The sequence below is a fragment of the Excalfactoria chinensis genome, chromosome 3 (assembly GCF_039878825.1).
Source record: "Excalfactoria chinensis isolate bCotChi1 chromosome 3, bCotChi1.hap2, whole genome shotgun sequence".
Taxonomy (NCBI): domain Eukaryota; kingdom Metazoa; phylum Chordata; class Aves; order Galliformes; family Phasianidae; genus Excalfactoria; species Excalfactoria chinensis.
The window spans coordinates 83,568,991-83,589,387 of NC_092827.1; the positions used below are offsets into that span (position 1 = coordinate 83,568,991).

At 36.8% G+C, this 20,397-nt stretch overlaps 1 protein-coding gene across 2 annotated transcripts in view; it reads right to left on the reverse strand.

The window, feature by feature from the left end:
- Positions 1 to 20,397, reverse strand: part of UBR2 (ubiquitin protein ligase E3 component n-recognin 2) — a 49,398-nt gene that overhangs the window by 2,817 nt on the left and 26,184 nt on the right. For both annotated transcript variants that reach the window (XM_072331571.1, XM_072331570.1), the window contains exons 22-46: positions 20,114 to 20,166; positions 19,497 to 19,599; positions 18,898 to 18,946; positions 18,406 to 18,560; positions 17,488 to 17,590; positions 16,633 to 16,742; positions 16,336 to 16,416; positions 15,368 to 15,549; positions 14,446 to 14,645; positions 13,504 to 13,597; positions 12,035 to 12,196; positions 11,221 to 11,318; positions 10,929 to 11,001; positions 10,019 to 10,167; positions 9,865 to 9,920; positions 9,348 to 9,444; positions 6,937 to 7,004; positions 6,427 to 6,562; positions 5,730 to 5,820; positions 5,350 to 5,480; positions 3,589 to 3,697; positions 3,275 to 3,331; positions 1,705 to 1,782; positions 1,237 to 1,407; positions 455 to 556 (exon numbers count right to left, since the gene is read on the reverse strand). In XM_072331571.1, coding sequence (XP_072187672.1) covers positions 455 to 556; positions 1,237 to 1,407; positions 1,705 to 1,782; positions 3,275 to 3,331; positions 3,589 to 3,697; positions 5,350 to 5,480; positions 5,730 to 5,820; positions 6,427 to 6,562; positions 6,937 to 7,004; positions 9,348 to 9,444; positions 9,865 to 9,920; positions 10,019 to 10,167; positions 10,929 to 11,001; positions 11,221 to 11,318; positions 12,035 to 12,196; positions 13,504 to 13,597; positions 14,446 to 14,645; positions 15,368 to 15,549; positions 16,336 to 16,416; positions 16,633 to 16,742; positions 17,488 to 17,590; positions 18,406 to 18,560; positions 18,898 to 18,946; positions 19,497 to 19,599; positions 20,114 to 20,166 — 2,708 coding nt within the window. The remainder of the gene's footprint in view (positions 1 to 454; positions 557 to 1,236; positions 1,408 to 1,704; positions 1,783 to 3,274; positions 3,332 to 3,588; positions 3,698 to 5,349; positions 5,481 to 5,729; positions 5,821 to 6,426; positions 6,563 to 6,936; positions 7,005 to 9,347; positions 9,445 to 9,864; positions 9,921 to 10,018; positions 10,168 to 10,928; positions 11,002 to 11,220; positions 11,319 to 12,034; positions 12,197 to 13,503; positions 13,598 to 14,445; positions 14,646 to 15,367; positions 15,550 to 16,335; positions 16,417 to 16,632; positions 16,743 to 17,487; positions 17,591 to 18,405; positions 18,561 to 18,897; positions 18,947 to 19,496; positions 19,600 to 20,113; positions 20,167 to 20,397) is intronic.

Here is a 20,397-nt window from a genome sequence, read left to right on the forward strand (position 1 = left end):
TGCAGCTTGTCTTTCACACTGCCTTTGCAACTGATGAAAAGCACCACCCACTGCCTCCCTGTGCTCACATCCACTGTTTTTGGTCTCCACAAACGTTCAACGAGCATTGATGGCTGTAAGTGGATGCCACTTTTTCCACATGAAGGAATTCAGTGACACACCTTTGCTTCATATGCACTTCTATGTCAGATGCCATTTTGTCAGACTGCACCCTCTGTTGCATGGCAACAAAATGTAACAGATTACTGGTGGGAAGGTTCAACCTCTACTGCCATACCGACATCCTCTTCTGATGTTGATGGCCAACATCATAAAATAGGAGGCACTACTTTCAGAGCAGCCCTATTGTCTAAGCAACTGCAAAGATGCTAAAAATTATTCAAGCTTTTGGACATCAAAACTGTTCATAACTGCAGAATTCCTGTCTTTAAAAGTTATTTACAAAAGCATTTACCGAAGTCCCTGGTCTGTCTCTCCGTAGTCATCAAGGTAAGGAGGAGGATAAAAGCAGCCCTTTGTTTTTCCAGCTAAAAAGAGCACCTGACATTCTCGTACTCTAGAGAGAAACGCAGAGAAGATTTTAGGTGTTGATTTTTAAGCATGTAATTCTTCATACTTTCACAGATTCTTTTTGATCCAATTCTCAATGACTTTCATTCTGCGTAACCTGCATGTGCAGATTTTTAAAGGCGCGTATTTTTTCAGACCTACAACCTTATGCTCTTCCTGCTGTAACTTGTTAGTAAGTCACATCACATCATCCACAGTCTGTAAATGAATCCACACGACCACAAGAAAATAAAACAATATCACATCTCACTAACCTTTGCCACAGTGAAAGTAGATATTATCTAACCTTTCCTTGCATGCATGAAACAACATAATTACTGCAACATTATTAACCAACTGCCAAGAGAATTGTAAATTAACTCTGCAGGAAGCCAACTAAAACAAATTTTAATGTTTTCAACAGCAACAAAAGAAGTAGTCAAGGAATTCACCTTGTTTCTTAGTACTTGAGTGAAAATAAACATAGAGAAATCTACCTCAAGATGAAATTCCTATTTCCTGATTTTCCAAAGAAGAGACCTCCAAACATACAAAAGTATAAGGAAGATGAATACAATCCAGCCTATACACCCCACAAGCACGTTTACAGAACCATTCATTTCACGTCCACACATCACCTAGCCAAGCAGGATACACAGAGACACTCAGAAGCACACAGTTCCTTACCTAAGGAATATGCCCACTCCAGAACCACAGCTGTATGTATGTGCAGTACAGGCTCCAACATCTTCCCCTTCTAACTCAGTCTGACAACAGTAACTCTGAGAACACAGCATGGTCCCACACACAAGGCACAATGTTGGAGCTCTGCTTTTGTCACCACCTGATTTTGGACACCTTTTGTTGAACAAAAAGAAACAAAATTATGTCATATTTATGCTCCCTGTGTCATTAAAAAAATAATCCAAAGGTTTTTTTATTTAATGCTTATACAGTTGATAGTTACACAGACGCCTGCAATTTCCATTTCACTGAAATACAGTGTTTTTGCTGGAAAAGATGGCAACCAGTAACCGCTATTAACTTCGTGATTCCATGAACAGTTTATGTTAGACTTTAAGATTGGATGTTTTCCAGTTCATCAAAGGCAGCAGAAGACTTTAGGGGTTCTCACTATAATTGCATACAACTTACGAGAAATTAGAAGCTTGGTTAATGAGGCAGCTGTAGTCGTCTGGAAGGTCTATTAACTTATTGGATTCTCTTGCATAGCTGGAACGAAACAATCAAATGAACCACTGGAAGTTTAAGAAGCCATACACAGCGATTTCAAGCTAATTCATATTTTCCCAGATAATTTAAACAGCATCTGCCAATAATTATTTTTTTAAAGTTTTCCTCCTCTCTGCTATTCAGACACTAAGTGGCAGCTCATAAACAAAGGAACCCATAACATCAATTAGAGCACCTCCAGCTTTCTTAGATGTATTCTTATATAACAGACCTGAGAATAAACTCATACAGAAAGTCAGAAAGCCACACCATCCACATGCTTTTAGTGACACTTCATAAGGTCACTGTGGGTGTAAAAACATTTGCTTTGATCCCTTATCAGTTTGTTCTGCATCTCCCTGCTATGACTAATACAGAATGGAAAACAGTCTGTCTCCCTAGCTGAGATAACTTGCATCCTGAAGAGAATTACATGTCCATGCAATGAAAAGCTTCTATTTAATACCTAATATTTATATCCTCAGAAAGGAATGTTCAATGCCAAGGTTTTTTTGGTTTTGCTTCTTCTGCAGACACTATACATTCTAATAACTTTTGCTTCTAGAAACAATACATACCACAGCCTAAAATGTAAATACAGATTAGAAACAAGCAATGTTTCAGAATATGCTGATAAAGAAAAAAATAATCACCAAGATGGACATAAACTGAAAAAGAGCAGTTAAGAATCATCAAAAGGAACAAGGGTTAAGAAAAAAACAACTTCAACAATCATATGCAACAGGAAACACATTAAACAAAAAGTACTCCTACCGTATAAGAGTCAGTTAGGAGTTTGGTATTTAATAAATAAAGAGATGGCATTTTTTGTCACTTAGTTTTACTGCACGCAAAGTCCTGAATTGACTTTTTGCAGTGAGTGAAGAAGAATGAAATACAGGGATATGCTTTTACTGACAGCACTGGGAACCTAATATTGACTTATAATTATCATTGATGAGCATTTAAGTGAAATAGATCTTCATTTTTACTCATTCTTCATAAACACTCCAATCTAAGTCCGCTATACTCTGAATTCAGAGAGCATTAAATATAATCGCTTAGCAAATAGAAATGTGTGTGTGAAATAGTTGTTTTTTTTTTCCATTAAGTGTTCATTTAGCTGAAAAATATGTATTATTTCAGGATATAACTGAAGATTTTGAGTCTTGCAATAGAAGTTACATGCACGTATTTGCAGAAGTACAAAACTTAGAAAATTCAAGAAGAAAAGCCACGGGCTCTGTCTACTGCAGATCAGCCTGAACAGAACTGTAAAGTTTCACTTTCACATCAGAATCTATCAATATAAGCAATATTTCACTCGCAACATTCTGAAGTTTCTTTGCTCAGCCCTTCAACTCTTTGCCATTGAATAACACAGGGCTGCTTTCATGTTCTTAGAAACGACTTTTAGGAAAAAAAACAAACCACAGAGAAAACTCTGAGAGAAAGTTTGTTGTGTATGCTTAAAATTTCTCCACCCCATTACCTGATTGCATGCCTCTTGCCTTCTAGATATCTCTTTACCTCACTGTTACCGCACCAACTGCAAGAAAGCAGAAAGGAAAAAGATTCTGACTTCTCTAGATAACGCATGCCATGTTGTATCTACGCATCCATTTACATTTCATAATGTATTTCTCAACTCACAACCAAAACAACTTTTCAAAAACATTTATTTTATAAACGCTCTTAAAAATCTGATTAACTTCCACTTTCATATATGGACCCTTTGGAGAATTAATTATAGAATTGTGTTTGTGTACAAATCTATACTAACATAAGCATAAAAATGAAGCTTACCTTTCTACCAAGGTGTTCAGGATCTCACTATTTTCTTGAAAAAGGCAGGTGAGGTTGTTTGGCAAGCAAAGATAGCTACATAAGTGTTCAAACTGGTTTGTTCCACTCACTGTTAAAAAGGAAAAAAGCGTAGTTCTCATAATAATCTTCTTTAAATTACATCTATGATAAATGAAATACAGCCTGAAACAACAGCTATCTTAAAAAGCCACGGCTGAGTCACCATCCCCGGATGCGTTTAAGAGCCATCTGGATGTGGTGCTCAGAGATAGGATCTAGCAGAGGGTTGTTAGAGTTAGGGTACTATGGTTAGGCTGCGGTTGGACTTGATGATCTTTGAGCTCTTTTCCAACCTGAGTAATTCTGTGATTCTAAAAAAAGAAAAGAAAGAAAACTAAAACCAAAAATGTGTTGTTCCACACCAAAGTGTGGTCTGAAGGATGAAAGAACACACGTAAACGCAGCAGACAGCAGTGCTGGAAATATGGCAGTAATGACAAGGAGATTTCCTCACATTTCTTCCACAGTATTACATAGGACACAACCACTGTGTGCCACTCTACTGGTTTGACACCCTGGACCTCTGCTCTGCCAACTTGCATGAAAAGCAGTACCAGTCCTCTTCTACAGCACAGCCTCTTTTACTTCCAAAGCAGTGAAGAAAAAGAGGATGCACGTTGTTTGCTCACTTCCTCCTCATGGACAAGCACTGCCAGCAAAATGCTAGGGAAGAGCAATACAGGCCAGTCACAGGATCAGCAGCACTAAGGCTGGGAGGGAAAGAGAAGGGAAAGCAAAACCACAGGCGTGACCTTGTGTTGCAGCCACCAGCAGGACATCCCTTAGGGAGTGAACTGCAAAGCACCTGGACCTGAGGACTGTAATGAAGGAGAGCCACTTTCCTCTTTCTTAAAACCCATTCTATAAAACATCATGGACCTCTGTCTGTAAGTAGAGCCATCCTTCGTATCTCATCGTAATAACTTTACAACAGACTCAAGCACTACTGCTCACTGCTGGGCCACACTGAATCTGAGAAATCTCACTACAGAAAACTGAAATTTGGGAATAAAAGTTTCTTCTTTAATCCCAAATGCATAAGCACATCAACTGTCAAATGGAAACCTACATTTTACTACAGCTTGTTCGGAAGCTTCATATCAAGGAACAATCCACAACGTGCAACACATCATGAAAATCACCAGGACAGTGACTGTTCTAAGGCCAGCTCCGCACCAAGTAACCACGTGTTGTTTTAAACATGAGAATCCCAAAGAAGCGTGAACCTACTTATGATAACTGATTAATACCTTCAGTTTTATAATCAGTTGTGACATACATCAGTTTTTCTTTTGAGGTTTTAATTATTAACTCAAAATGTTGATTCTAACGATATCAATGCAAACAAAAGCAGGTCTTAATGGGCAAGAGTAATAAATACGAAATCTGAAATAGAAAAATTCACTTATTTCAACAGAAGAGCATAAGTTTCTGTTTTAAATAATCCAAACCTGTATTGGTCTCCATGTTAAAAAGGTTTTAAAAGCTGAATCTGAAATGTTGGAGTGGTGGTTTTCCGGGTTTTAGTTTTTTTGGTTGTTGTTTTTGTTACAGAAATATAATTGTGCACTGCATTCAAGCCTGCAATTCATTCCACCAGGTGTTGTTTCCAGAAAAGAGCCTATACATACTTTGCTTTACCAAAACATATTTGTGTCTTTTGGAAAGCTGACTTAATACAAAGTGTTAAGTACACTGTACCTTGAAGTTCTGAGGGTGCTGGGACTCCATTTAAGTAATGAAAGAACAAAGCAGAACATCTCAGAAAAGGCATGATTCCAGCTTTTAGATTCCTCCACAGGTGCCATCCTGAGGAAATTTCTTTCAAGGCACTTAAGAGAACGACAAAAAAATGGTTTTGCGGTTTGAAAGCTATATTTAGCAAGTCTTCAGTCATATTTCTTATTAAATGATGCTTGTTTAAACTGAAGTCAGTAAATGTAGCGTTTATATCAACACTAAGAACAACGCTACAATAGACTCAAGAAAAGGTGACTAACCTGGACACTTAATTAAGGGAAACTTCGCATAGGTATTTCAGATTGTAACAAGTTCACTCAGACACAAAAAGACTGCCATACCTTCCTGTACACTGGCAAAGAAATTTATACAGCGTAAGCACAGCTACTTCTTCTTCACTGCTAGTGTTCTCTTGATCCATGCCATTCTCTTCTGATGAACAAAGAAATAAGTTACTTCTATAACTTGTATAGCAAGCGTAAGGTTAAAACTAAGTGAAATATTCCAGTGGACAACTCTTCACCAGAATATCAGACGACAGTCATGTTTTCTGCAGCTTATCTTATACTGCAATAATATATTGCTGTTAATTCCACTGAGGTGTCAAGCAAAGAAACTTGCTTGACTGCTTTTGTTTTTATGGTAATTGCTTAGAGTTGTTTTTTGTTGCTTTTGGTTCACTACAACTTTCCCAGTTCCTCTTGCTAGAAGAGGCACTGATTCCTTATGCACTAACTGCAACTTATTCATCACATAAAATGTAAGCCGAGTTTCTGCAGTAAGCACTTCTGGGCACAACTACATTAGCTGGAGAGCAGGGTTCACACAAGCTGGGCTGCAAACAAGTCTCCAACGTACGTAATAGACAGAAGGGAGAATTTTCATGAGTTATCAGTATTTTCAGTGGAAGGAAAAAGAGCATCAGCAATTTTATTTCAGCACAGCAAGCTGCATACATTTACCATTAGCAACTGATGTGTTTTCTAAGTGCGGATTTGAGTAATCATTTCAGTAAAAACTGAAAGAAAGCGGCATTACCTGTCGATGAGGTAAGTAAAATTTGTATTATGTGTGCCATTGTGACAAGATGAAACAGGTGAAGATCTCCAGTGCCAAGACTAATCCCTGAAAAATCCTGACAATGTATGGCAGGGAAAGAGAGCACCAAGCTGACCTGGGAAAGAAAAAGCAGGTATATTATTTCCTTTCTAAATCTTCCACATTTCTCTATTTATAATGCAACTAGGCTAATTTTAAAGCTAATTAAGCAGCCACTGCTTAACAGAATGATGACAATCTTTTTTTCTTCTTGAAACGTTTATATTTCTCTTCACTTAACCCACCTGCATTTAGAGAAACAAATTGCAAGAAAAAGTCTTCAATGGCCTTAATCAGTGATAAATAAGGAAATATTGTAATGATGGATATGCTGAAAATGTTGAACTTTTTGAAAGATTCCTCATCCAGAGTTAACATTTCCAAGGAAGTTTGTACGTGGTGTTGCCTACTGGAACACAACACTGTTAACAGACACTAAGGAACACTTACCAATAAATGGAACATGTCGATATCAAGTATGCACGGAAGGTTTCCATTTTTTTCATTAGGCACCAGTGCTAAGGATTTCAAAGAAAAAACAACACATTTACCAATTCAATATTTAAATATAATAACGCTTTAACTTATTTCAGTTACAAAATGAGATCAATCTCCTTGGTTAATATGCTTAAAGAACCTAACATACAAAGATATAATTTATTTTTTAGCCAGAAATGTGAGCTTAAGAGTTGTTCAACACTACTGGTACAAGACTTTTGCCTCACTTTATTATACTGTATTGAAATGATGCAAAAGCAAAATAACTAATGCAATTAAATGCTGCCATTACTACTGTTGATAGTGCCCTCTCCTTCACTACTGTGTTCCCAGCGGGACAGAAAATGTCATAGCATTTTGAGTTCTGACCACAGATAGATTCAACCAAAGCACTAATCCTTGTCAGTCAGACAGCTGTTCAAATGGAAGCTTCTACTTTGCTTCACAAGGCTCCCTGGACTCACCTCATGTAAATCATTCATTATAGACTCAAAAAACACACTGCTAAGTCTTTAATTCTTTTTTTTTTCCTTAATCTCTAATTAGGAAAGAGCTAACTGTTAGCTCTTCTGTCTCACTAACGCTCACAGTAACCATGAAATGTGAACTGAAGCTCTCCAGATGACAACAGAAGTCCACACACTTAATAGATTCCAAGTACCTCAATTTAAAAGCAAGCATAAATAAAATGTCTTGAAAATGTCACCACTTGTTTAAAACAACATGGGAATAGCCACAAACGCCCTTACTCTGAGCAGTAAAAACTGATTATAGTAAGAGCTGAAACTGCAGCTGTGAGAACAGTTCAGCAATGCAGCTGTAAGCATTAAGCTGCAAAGTATAAAAGCACTGCTACAGTGGAACAAAAAGCACCTCAAAATTGAAGAATACCTTAGTTGAAGACTGATGCCTGGTGGCCAAAATATTAACAGCTCAATATTTGTGATGTTTTACAACTGTTTCTAGTAACAAACGTTTCATCACCGCTCAGATTTTGGATGCTTTTCCTTTCATAAGCGTAACACTACGGAACTCAATCCACATTTCTAAATAGGCTTCTGTGAGAAGATCCTGACCAGATAAGGGTCCTTCAAAAAACTCCTTTTTCAATAGGCTATCTATATGAATTCATTGAACACTGACAGATCAATAATAATCCTCCTTATTCTCTGTCTTGGAAAATAAAATAGCAAGTATTGTTTTTCATAAAAGTAGTATAGTTGCTTATATGTACAGAGGGGCTGCTGGAAGGAAACAGAGCTGTAAAGAAACATATAATCTCAGATGTAAAACAAAAACAGCAACAAAAAAAAACCAAGCCATGTAGAACTGCTTGCTACAAAGTTCCAGTCAAACCAGTTGGCAACATCCTGCTCTGCTTCCCACAGAAAAGGGCTCAATCATTACTACTATAAACTGATGTGAAATAAGCTCTGTCTCACAAAACTGTCAATCATTTGCTGACGTAGGTGGCATCAGTTTCTCTAGTAATTTCAGTGTGGGCATGCACGTTAAAAATCTCCCTGCTCTACTGACTGTAAACACTCAAAGTAGCCCAGCTTTTAATACCCCTTCAGAGCAGTCTTCATGTGTAACTATTGCTCCTCATCCTTCAGCTTTACTACAATTCTACCTACTACAATTCTACCCCTTAGGAAAGATTTATTCCACTATGGAACTTAAAATTTGACACTGGAATCCCGCTGATATTCAAGCTAATTCAATTATTTCATTCTTAGTACCGTTATTAATCAGTAAAAACTTCCTACACTATTTAGGGAAGTCTGACTTCAGAAATGTCAGCACCTATAATCTCTAAAAAAGGCATCCTATATTCATCTGACTTTTTCAGTAGGCTGAATTCCAGATTTTTCAGCTGTATGTGTGAACGATTCAAGCCTGGAGCACGTTGGATGCTTTCATCAAAATTCTCAACTAATATGTGACATTGTGTGTAACAGCCTGCCTTATCACAGATCTTACTTCTTAAAGACAGGAAAGTTCACAGATACATTACAGACCTCAGGCAATACTGTATTTCTTTCCGACACTACAATAAACAATTATTAAACTTCCTATGTTTTTAAATCCCAAAATATAACTTTTCTTTTGTGAAAGACCACATTTCTTCCTCCTTCACTTTTGAACGCTTCCAGAAGTAGCAGCTAAAATCCTGGGATGAAAATCAACACAGCTTCACATGATTTGCTTGAAATTCATGTTGGAAATGCAAACTAAGAGATATTTTTTTCAACAGTACAATGAAATATATGGGTACACAGGAGGAAAGACCCCTTGGTCTGTAAGCATCTTTCTCATCTTTGTGTCGGGGGAGAAGGAGAAGAATGAGGTGGCAAACTTACATGCTAAGAGAGTACAAAAGTGACCCTGTACAGCTGAAAGAGATGAGACTGTCCAGTGAGCTGCTGCAAATCTTGTTAATGATTTAAGGCAGTCATCCTTTAAACACAAAGAAAAAGAGAGATTTTCACAGTTAACTAAATTGTTCAATATGAAAAATGCCTTCTGACTTACAGCAGTCATTTTTGGGCTCCTAAGCTGAAGTTTGAGGGAGCAGTCTGAGTGTTTAAATCCACAACAGATATTGATGTTCATACAATTTTACACAACTTCCCTTGGTATTCTTATTGTGACTGCAACACTGAGAAACTTTGGCCTCACTGAACTGCTGTGCACTAATGAACATCATCTTTGTCAGTATATTTAAAAATTAATTTAAAATAGATTTTTTAATACTGATTGACTAGACAGTAACATCCTGAAAATTATCAGAACTATAGCTTAAAATTTAGACATTCTGCATTAAAGAAGCACAATTCACTTTTTCTCCTAATAAAGAAATTGCTACTTAATCCTTACCTGTCGACAAGGTAAGTGGCCAAATAATGGCTTATCTTCATCAGCTAGAATTCGTTCTGGGGAAGACAAGAAAATACAAAAACATTTCAATGCTGCAAATTTAACTAAATCCCGAAATCCATGTTGTAAAGGAGCAAAATGATTACAGTATTACCTATGGTCTGTATTGTGTAAGCACAGCTTCCCCAGCACATTATAGGTACACGTGGATCTTCTTCATTTGGATGAACCTTCAAGCCCACTTTATACGTTGCTGTACCAAATGTTGTCAGCATCTCCTTAATACTGCCAGAGTACGGATTCCTGAAACAAAAGAATTCATTATTTCCCTACTGACAGCATAATATTTTTAACACTGAGCATTCATCCTATAGATTCATAAATTTTCAAGTGAGAACTCCAGTATCTCTCTGGATCTTTGGATTCTTTAGCCTCTTTTCTGTGCTAGCTACCTTCCTTGTTACTTTTTTGTTTGAACCAGTTTCATACCTTGGCCTTAATAATACATAGTCTTCAATGTAAATAGTTAAGAATAAACTAAGAGAACCGCGAGTTAGTGATGACAAAATCCATCAGCACCTAGGATGGGTATCTTGCTTTTTTGTGCGCAGTCTGCAGACTCATGTCCATAGCATGTAAATAATTATTAACTTCTCCCTAGATCAAGAAGTGATAGAGCCAAATACAAACATAATAATAGCTGAAATTACTCTCAATCTCCCATACCTCCTTCATGCTTTGCTTGTTGTGCTGAGCTATAATGCCAACTCCTTAATACTTTTAAATAAAACTAATAGAGGGAAAACATCCACAATCCTCACACTGAAATTCATACAACAGCAGGTCTTCCCTGCATGCTCATGAACCACATCTTCCTCTGAAATTCTATCACACAGTTTACTACTTGCAGTTTGGACTCCAATATCACCATAATAATCAGCTTTTCAAATGAAGCAAAATTCATATTTTTCCACATCAACTGCTGAAACAGCACAGAAGTTCCATCTGTTTCCATATTATCATCCCATGAGAAGACATTAAAGATTTAAAACGTTAATACATACTTCGGTTTGTAATCTGGTCTAAATCCTTCAGGTAGTTGTAGTTGATCCATTTTTTCTGAATGGCCAGAATTATCTATAACAAGAAGTAATAAAACACTTATTATTCACCTATACAGTCTTTACATTGTAAAAAGGTACAGGAGCACATCACCAGGAACTGAAACATGAAGCCATTCTTGCGTCTTCTACGCCCTCTCTGAGCTCCACAGTGATAGAACCGTAACACATTAGGTCTTCTGCATGAGTAACATAACACTTTCACATACAAACACACAAAGTTTTTCAGACTTACTTGACCGGTCTTCATCTTGAAGTAAATACAGTGCTTTTATTTGCTGAGATATTGTTTTGATCCATTGAGCGAGGTTTGGTTGGCCTGAAAAGTCTAACCTGTCCAAAAAGAATGATAAAAAGATGACGCCTTATTTGAAGGCAAACTATATACAAAATTAGTATTTCAATAGGCATCTCATGATCTTCTGTTTCCTCAAGAGGGTCGTCCACATTTTTTCAGTCTTCATTTTCTTTCCTGCAAGTCCTACACACCATGGGCCTTTCACACCATTCCATACCACATAAAAACTGAGAAAGGTCCACAAATCATAAGAAAGAAGCAAACAATTTGAGATTATCAAAGGAGAAAACAGTAAGCATTTCCAAAGGCAAAAAAGTAACCCTGAGAGAATTTGTTGTTTCTGAGATCATTACTTTGGTTCAGATGAAGGTTTGGGGAGATTTTACTTCTCTTTTTTTGTTGTTTTAAATAGATCCCAGAGACAGCAGTGAGAGACTGAACCTGCAACTTATGGTACCTGGCTCTTGTAACAGTTTGTGAAGCATTAAATTGCTTAAAATTAAAAATATTCATATCTCATTCGTACAAGATGATTCCACAACATAAAAAAAAAAAAACACAGCTCATTAATAACAAAAAAAGACCATATCTGGAACTAATTTCAGGTAATTTTAAAGTCAAAATGCTGAATTTAGCTAAGGATTGCCCGGAGCATTGAAACTCTAAAGCGGTTTTAGGTTTGTGTTTTTTGGGAAGTGTTTGGTTTTGTTTTTCACACATAGCAAAGGTGCACATAAGCAAGCAAACAGACCTGTTAAACAAAACTCTTGGTGGTGGAAGCAGAGGAATAACGGTGTTGCTTAAACATTCACAGAGCGGGCAAAGGAATTCACCATTTTCTACATCATAACTTGTGTGTACTCGTAATCTTTGTTGTCTTCGTTGCTCTTTTGCTTGGACAGCATCAAAATACCTACAGAAAACAGCAAGATGTATTTGAGACACTAATAAAAATTTTCCTGAATACAGAAACTTGTGAATACTTATGAAGACACTCATTTCCCTTTTGCCAGACAAGCCTAAGAATTATTTGAAGGAAAAATCTCCACCCTTTCAGTAATCAAGTATGTGATCAGTCAAACAATTGCAGACTACCCCAGTCTACCAAGTCCTCCACTTTGTTAGGCCATCACAATCACATTTAAGCTTACCAATATCCATTTATATGAATGGTGAGAAAGAAAGTTAGAAAAATGCTGAAGGATTAAAAAAAAAGTCTTCAGTTTCCCATAAAGTTACAGAAGATGCCATGAGCAATGTGATTGTGATTATCCATGGGCAAATGGAGAAAGTGGTGTTTGATCTCTGAACCCTACAAAGGAAAGAACCAAATCCAACACTTTGCTACATGTAAGTGCTGCCAGAAGTCACTAGGACACTTTAGAGCGTCCCCTGCAATGTTACACAACTAGTCTCTGAACACAGGCAAAGGACATTTCCAGGAGTTAAAGGAAACTACATAGGACTGTACATCAGCTGTACACTAAGAGCTGGAGACTTCTTCAGTGAGCACATATTAAAGACTACAAATGAAACTTGCATGGGAATCACCACACAGCTGCAGATACAATCTCCAGGAGCTCCTAACAGCCTTCACAAGTAAGGCAGAATTTGCAATGAGGCAACTTAGAAGCCACACCAAGGACCAAAGCAAGGACCTAATAGAATACAGAGGCTTACCAGTTCTTGTTTGCCACATAGAATTGGTGATACAAACCACATTTATCTTTACACTCTCCCACAAAAAAAGAATAACCGAAAAGAGCAAAGAACAAGGGATAAAGCTCACTTTGTCAAAGATAAGCTCAAACGAGGACAATATGCTTCTAGTTCAAATGAAACATTACAGAAGAATTAGAAGTGCATAAAAAGCAGCAGCAGGAAAGTGTGTGTTGCTGAGCAGCAGAAAAAGAACCTGAGCTACAGTGTTCAGATGTATGTGCAACACAGGGCATGATGTATATGGATAAATATTCAATTCAAAAGGAATGAAAGCTGTCATGTGCAGCTTCAGATTCCCTGTCACTGAGATGACGGAGCAAATGAAAATTATTTTAAACATGCTTACAATCTTTATAACAACATATATATTTTTCAAGCAGTAAGTTGCTTTCATTGCTTTATGGCGCTGCTTTTTAAATTTACTACAAAGTATTAGTTTTGCAATTAAATGTTGTACGTTCTGTGCTATTTGGACTTAACTGAAATATAGCTTTTTACCTTTGCCAACAATGAGCGTGCATAATATGGCCACAGCTACCCGTGTGCGTTCCACATGACAGATCTGGATGCATGAACAATGGGTCATGCTTTTCTGTATTCAAAAATGAAACAAAAGAACACTGAAATTAACATTTATCTGAAGAATTCACCGCAGATAAAAGATTTAACTGCATTTGCATTACAACTGAACTTTATTACAAAAGAACAATTCATTTGATGAAGCCTAAAGCACACTACTTGATCCACAACTGAAACCATTTAGCTCATCTTGAATTTTTGTTTTGAGAGTATGCGCTGTGCTTAGACTTCAAACCTGGAGCTCAGAGTTTCTGGGCCAAAGTCCAAGACTTATCTGCAGTTTTGGTGATTCAGTTCTATTAAATAAGGAGACTAAAAACATTAATCTTCAGGGTCAGAGTGCAACATGATTCAGTATGGAAATTTTTTGTGTGTGTTTGCATATATAGAATCCAGAGGCATCTTTGTAATAATGCCATTAATCAAAAGAAGTAAGCTGCTTCTTCACAAAGACTTTTTCTTTTAAATCAACACCACTATGAAGCATTTCAGATGATTTAACTGAGAAGAAACCACACTACTGTAAAAGCACCAAGATACGCCAGCACTTCTTTCCCTATAATGTTACAAGTTAGTTTAAAAACAAACATTTCTGAGCTTGGTTTACTGGTTTTAATATTTACAAGTAATTTATCAAAAAAGGCTGGTAGAACTCTTTTGGATAATGTTTCACAGTTACTTCATGTAGTTACTTAGGACACGTTAGCACCTCACGTAAAACTCAGGAGTTTTACCACTACTTACAGTGAAGTCATTCACAATTACACAGTTAAGAATGCAAAACTGCTGCGTTAAAAGAAAACAAGGTCATTACAGCGACTCTGACATTCATTAACAATAAAGATTATGAATTCTACATACCAGGGTCTGGAATAATTCTGTTTCTATTTTTAGATAACACGGTTGATCTCTGAATGAATGCTGCCAACACCATCGCTCTACTGTCCACTTTAACTTCCTGTTCCTCCTGACACAATATACACATAACAATCTGTCTGTGTTCAGCTACCCTAGTTTGCTCCGGTCCCAGGGCTGTGAGTTTCGCATCTGAAATTACAGGGCTAGAACATACAAAGAATGTTAGTGAGCACATTATTTGGAAAACATACATAGTCAGTTTGATCATGCTTCAAATGCAATTAATATGCACTTTAGCTTTATGGTAAATGCTCTCTGACAGAATACAGTTTGGGCACGTATGTAACAATTCTTATGACTCCAGAAAGTTATGAAAAAACATTTTTTCCAGAAAAAAAAAAGTGCACTCTCTCTTTAGTAAGAGAGCTGCTCCAATTCAACACAGAAACTCTATTTGTGACCCTCCAGTATCACTGTATCTTAATTGCCTGGAAAACACTCCACTTCTCCACAAAATCATTAATGTGCTTCGATTTGTATTTCCAGCTACAAGCAATTCTCTTTCAGATCCTCACATGCATGTAATCAACTATTTCCTATTTACTGTGTCAGTCTTTTCAGCATTATCAACAAGCTACTGGATGGCTCAATACAAAAGAAAATTATTTGCATGCTGATGTTAAGCCCTGCAAGGATGGGAGAGATGGAAGTAATAAATACGCATCCATCATCTTGACAACAAGTGGGAGGAAAGGGCTCAATTCACTGCTCCTTTCTTGGTATTAAAAAAAACCACACCTATTAAATACTTGGCCAAGAACACTTTTTTTTTTTAAACAAAAAAAAACAAAACTCACTTTTTAAAGCAGTAACAATAGACAAGATGATGTAAAAGCAAAAAAGCAAAAAAATAAGATCTCATTACCTATTATCATGCACTCCAGAAGTTGAAGTATCCAGTTCCTCCAAAGTCTGTTGAAAGAGTTCTTTGTTCTCATTAATGAAGTGCCGCTGCATCTCTGACATCTGGGCCATTATCTTCTCTCTGCGCAGCCGAGCAATCTCCGCTTTTCGCTTCCTCTCAGCTTTGTCTTTATCACGTGAACTCTGTAATTTTACCATTCAATTAGTACTAATAATCAGCCATTCAAAAACAACATTAAAACGGACAACTTACATTAGCTGCTGCCATATGTAACTTACATTAACCTCTAAGCAATGAGAGTCCCTTAAAAAGACAAACTAGTCTACTGAAAAGCTTTAGGGCCCTCTTGTCTGGCTCATGTTCAATGCCAGGGAGAGGTGCAGATCCAGAACAGTACTTCTCCATCACCTCAACACTTCACCACATTTCATATTTCTCTTCCCTTTGAGCACACATAAGATAAAAAGGGAAGTGACAGAAATGGAAGTGACAGGTGTCTCATGCTGCTCTCCCTTTGCACTATCTATGTTCTTAATTATATTATGGTGCTCTAAGGTCCATGTTTCTGAGGCATCACGTCCAGCTAAATTAAACAGCAGAGCTCATCTGGAATGATCTGCAGAGTAAGAAGCAATATCTATGTATTTTTAACAATTTTCAGTGAAACAGAAATCATAAGGAAGAGTTAAGTCCCCTAACTGCTGTGATCAGTGCTATAAAAAGTAGTGGTATACTTGCCTAAGATTTGGAGGCTACAGTATGTAAAGCAAGGTAAAAATAGACCTGAGACTCTCTTAACAGGTCTTGCAAACAGGTCTGTTTGATCTACAAGCTGAGACAGAACTAAAGTTGAAGAAATCACTGACGTTTTCCATCTTTGATTCAGAACAGCAATCAGAAACACAGTCTGTTGCTAGTCACAGTGTGGACCTGTTTCAGATCAGCAATCTGACACAGCTTTGTGTTACCTCCTCCATAACAGTTCCTTCGGTCTCAGCCACAGGACTTGTAGAAGAACTTTCTCTTAGTTTCTTAATGGCATTAAAGGTCTGTACAAAAACAAAACAAAATCTCTCAGTTTATGACATGAACATAACTGCACAAACTACAATGCTGACCAGATAACGTGTTGTCTATGATGACAGGAACAACAAAAATAAAAGCTAGGTAGAATAAATCAACATGGAAAATAAGAAAATCATTGAGTAGAATTAGAAAAGTTTCAACAATCCATGGTTTTCATAAACTATATGAAACAGATTTACCTTCAAAATCCACCTGATCATGTCCTTGTGCACTTCCAGATGAGGCGCATTTTGCAGTGTTTCTAGCATAGCCAGTATACTAGGGGAATTATTGGGAGCCTCTCCTGGCCCTGAGAAAAACCGGAATGACAAACTCAATGCTAACTGCTATCAAAGAAAACAAAAACCAACCAACACCTGCATACATTCAGCAACTACAGAATTCCTTCAACTAATAGATAACCTTCACCCCCCAAACATTTTCATTAATATCCTCTAAATACTGAAAGGTTAGAGAAAATTGTCCTAGAACTCTCATTCACAAACTTTACTTACAAAACCAAATGTACAACACACAACTGGAATGTTTATTAACCTGGAAGATGCTTTGTCAAACTTGCAACGTTGTATTTCCCACCTATTTTCAACTGAAGAACTCTAGCAGTTTCATGTCTTAATAGAACTACAGGCACTGGTCAGAAGATGCAAAGAAGCATCAAATAATTCCAACTTATTAAGACTTTAGCTACAGTGCCTGCTCATCTACAACAATCTTTGTTAAAAATGCCACACTGATATTAAAAATTAGATTTCATGGGGATTATTCTAATTCTGGATTTTTCTGAACAAGGGACTAAGCCTCACTGCTATCAAAGCTACTATCAGTGCGACACATTTGAAGTACATATATATATATAATCTGGTCAGCTTTTCCTGTATAATCTAAGAATTTCTATGTATTTATAATATTGAAAACAATTTTTGATGGATCAATAAATACACTCTTAATAAACACTGCTACAGAAGAAGAAAATATGATGGACTGGCATTTTCGTTTGCTTAAAATTTGCTCTACTTATGAAGAGAAGGGCATACTTGATATTTTCTGAGTGAAGGTAAATGTTACAACGTTCTCCTCACTGAGATTCTCCAGGTGCTGTTTTTCTTCTTGTAGTGCCATTCCAATCAAATGCAAAACCTAGGTAAAAATTATCAGGTTTAGTTCTTCTTTTATTTTTAAAGCATGCATCATCTCTTCACGTAGTTCAGGTAAAGCATCAAAAGCCAAGGAAGTCAATACATCAAAAAAAAAACCAACAAAACAGGAATAAGAACACATTTGAAGTTACTTCTGTATATGTAGCACCAAAGCTGTATTATATAGGATTAACAGAGTGTGTTCACAAGTTCCTTAAACTTTACATATTTACACACCTTATACCTCTGGTGCCTCTGTTTACTCTCCGAGTCAAGGGGAACACAATACTTTGGAATAAATTTTAGTATCTTCTTATATTTCTTAGCTTTAACCTGAAGAATTGCGTGCTATTATCAGAAGTAAATGCACATTTTAAATCCTTTTTAAACACGTGCAAAATTTAACTGATCAAAAGTTGAAATTATTAAACCAAATTTGCTCTAGCATTCTACATATTGATTGTTGGACGGGATGATCTTAGAGGTCTTTTCCAGCCTTAACGGTTCAATGATAAACTTTAATATAACACTAACTTTATTTTCAGGTCAATGAAAAGCTGCAACCTCCTTGAAATAAAAAAATATCAAGTTACTCTATTTGGCAAAAAAGGAGCCTCAAACTGAAAACACTTAAACCTCAGTGGAAAACTGTCAATGGTGAGTCAAACACTTTTCCCATCACATACAAATTGCCAGGATGCTCTAGTACTCCAGACATGCCAGTAAGCCATCTAAATCTACAAAGGAACCCATTTAAAGGGCTGAAACACATATTCATTCTTTACCATACGCACAGCACTAAATAAGGGATCATACCCTTTGCAGCATGGACTCTGACCAGGCATAGCCATTGTGTTCTACTGCCCACTGTAGTATTGTTCCCATAATGCACAGCATGACATCAGACTGAAGAATATTAACCAGACTTGCAAAAAGCGGACAGAAAGGAGGCAACACTGGTGGTGGAAGTGCTGAAAAAGAGAGATGAGTTATACATTTCAGCATATTAAATTTACAACACCCACATCAAATATCTGACTTTCAAACAGCTTAAACCCTGCACAGTATACAGCTGATGGATAAAAAGTATTACAGATAGTAGGCTGTAATGTTTGATATTGCTTGCGTGTAAGGAAAGCTTACATAATAAGTCAGTATGGGTCAGATTCCTGACTACAGTCAGGAAGACAAGAGAAATTCCTACATTCCCACCAATATCTGGTTAATCCAACACTCATTATGGAGGGCAATACACAGGTTGACAGGTGCTTTTCTCTCCTTCCCTCTTCCCTCTCATAAGAAAAATACCTGTATCTTCTCTGTTCTGCCTCTTCAGCTTTCTTTGTGCTTCTTCAGCCTGAAATAGAACGACGCCAATATTATTCAAAACCTTCAGAAATATAAAACTTTAAAAAGTGCTCCTACTTTCTTTGTTATATTGTTGCTGTTTCTTTCCTCCTTACCCTCACCTTAAATAAAAGGAGCAAGCTTCCATGTCTTTCTAGCACACGTTATATTTTTCGTGTCAACCTCTTTATATGGCTTGCATTTTCGAAATTAATCTTTTAGTTTGAGCCAGCCTGGATTCTTCAGTAGCATCAAAATCATAAGACAAGTTATAAAACAGTAATGTCCATAAAGATTAAGTAAAAATACACTATTAAAGCACTCCCAGTCTAACAAGATGTAAGGGAAGCCAGAGACAAAACTCCTGAAGCTCCACTGATTCCAGCAGCTCTGTATAAGATAAAGCATCTAACAAGAAAGAAATCGCTGCAAATTCTGGGACAAATTCTGCCCAGAAATAGCAGTTGATATTTCCTCACAGTAACGTTTTGTGGAAAAAAAGAAAAAAAACAAGATAATTTAAAAGAAAAAATGAAAAACAGAAGCTTGAAATTAATTACCTTTGATTGCTCTGCCCTTGAGAAGTGATAGAAATACAGATTGAAGCTCTTGGTACATTCTGGTTTTAATTCATACAGTCCTCTGCCAGTTAATCCAGGCTTCCTACCAAGAAATAAGTAAAACGTGTGTTTGCAAGTTATTAACATTTGAGCACAAATGGTTAATAAAAGAGCTAAAAACATTGTTCAGCGAGCACTCTAAAATGAGCACTAAGAATGATGCACTTCAGGAAACCCATTGGGAAAACCCAAGGTGGGTGACAGGAAAGAGATTCACTTACTACTCATAGTAAATAAAGCAAGATTACTACTGATAGCCATCAATCCTTGTTCCTATGAAAACAGACTATTATGAGACAAATAGCAGCTGGGCACCAAGTTTCCACTGACACTCAAGCCTAATTCTCAGCAGTGAATAAGGAAATCTCTCCTATGACATTCATGCTGGACTGCTATATTGTCGTAAATAAATATTCCTTCTGACTTAACTTTTACAGAAGAATGTCTTTTTCTTGCTTTCATTACTCACCAGTACTCCTTTCTTCTGTCCTCTCATTCTCACCAATTTAAATATTTCATCTTAAAAGCTAAAATATTAAAATAGAAGGGAAACGTACTTGAAACAAGCCACTTCTTCAATTACACTTTCCATTCCCGTCTCTCTGTTCTCCTATATTGAGTCAAAATGCAAAACAGCGTGTTACTACAGTTCCTGGATTTAAATACATCCAAATAACATACAGCACATCCAATAACAAACAGAATGAGTAAAACAGATGCAAAATGAAGTAACTTTCATGACACTCCCAAGAATGCTAAAATAGAAAACGAGAACATACAATCAGGAATACCACATCTGCAAAAAGCTCTTTTAAGAATACTGCATTTTTATTGTTTTTCC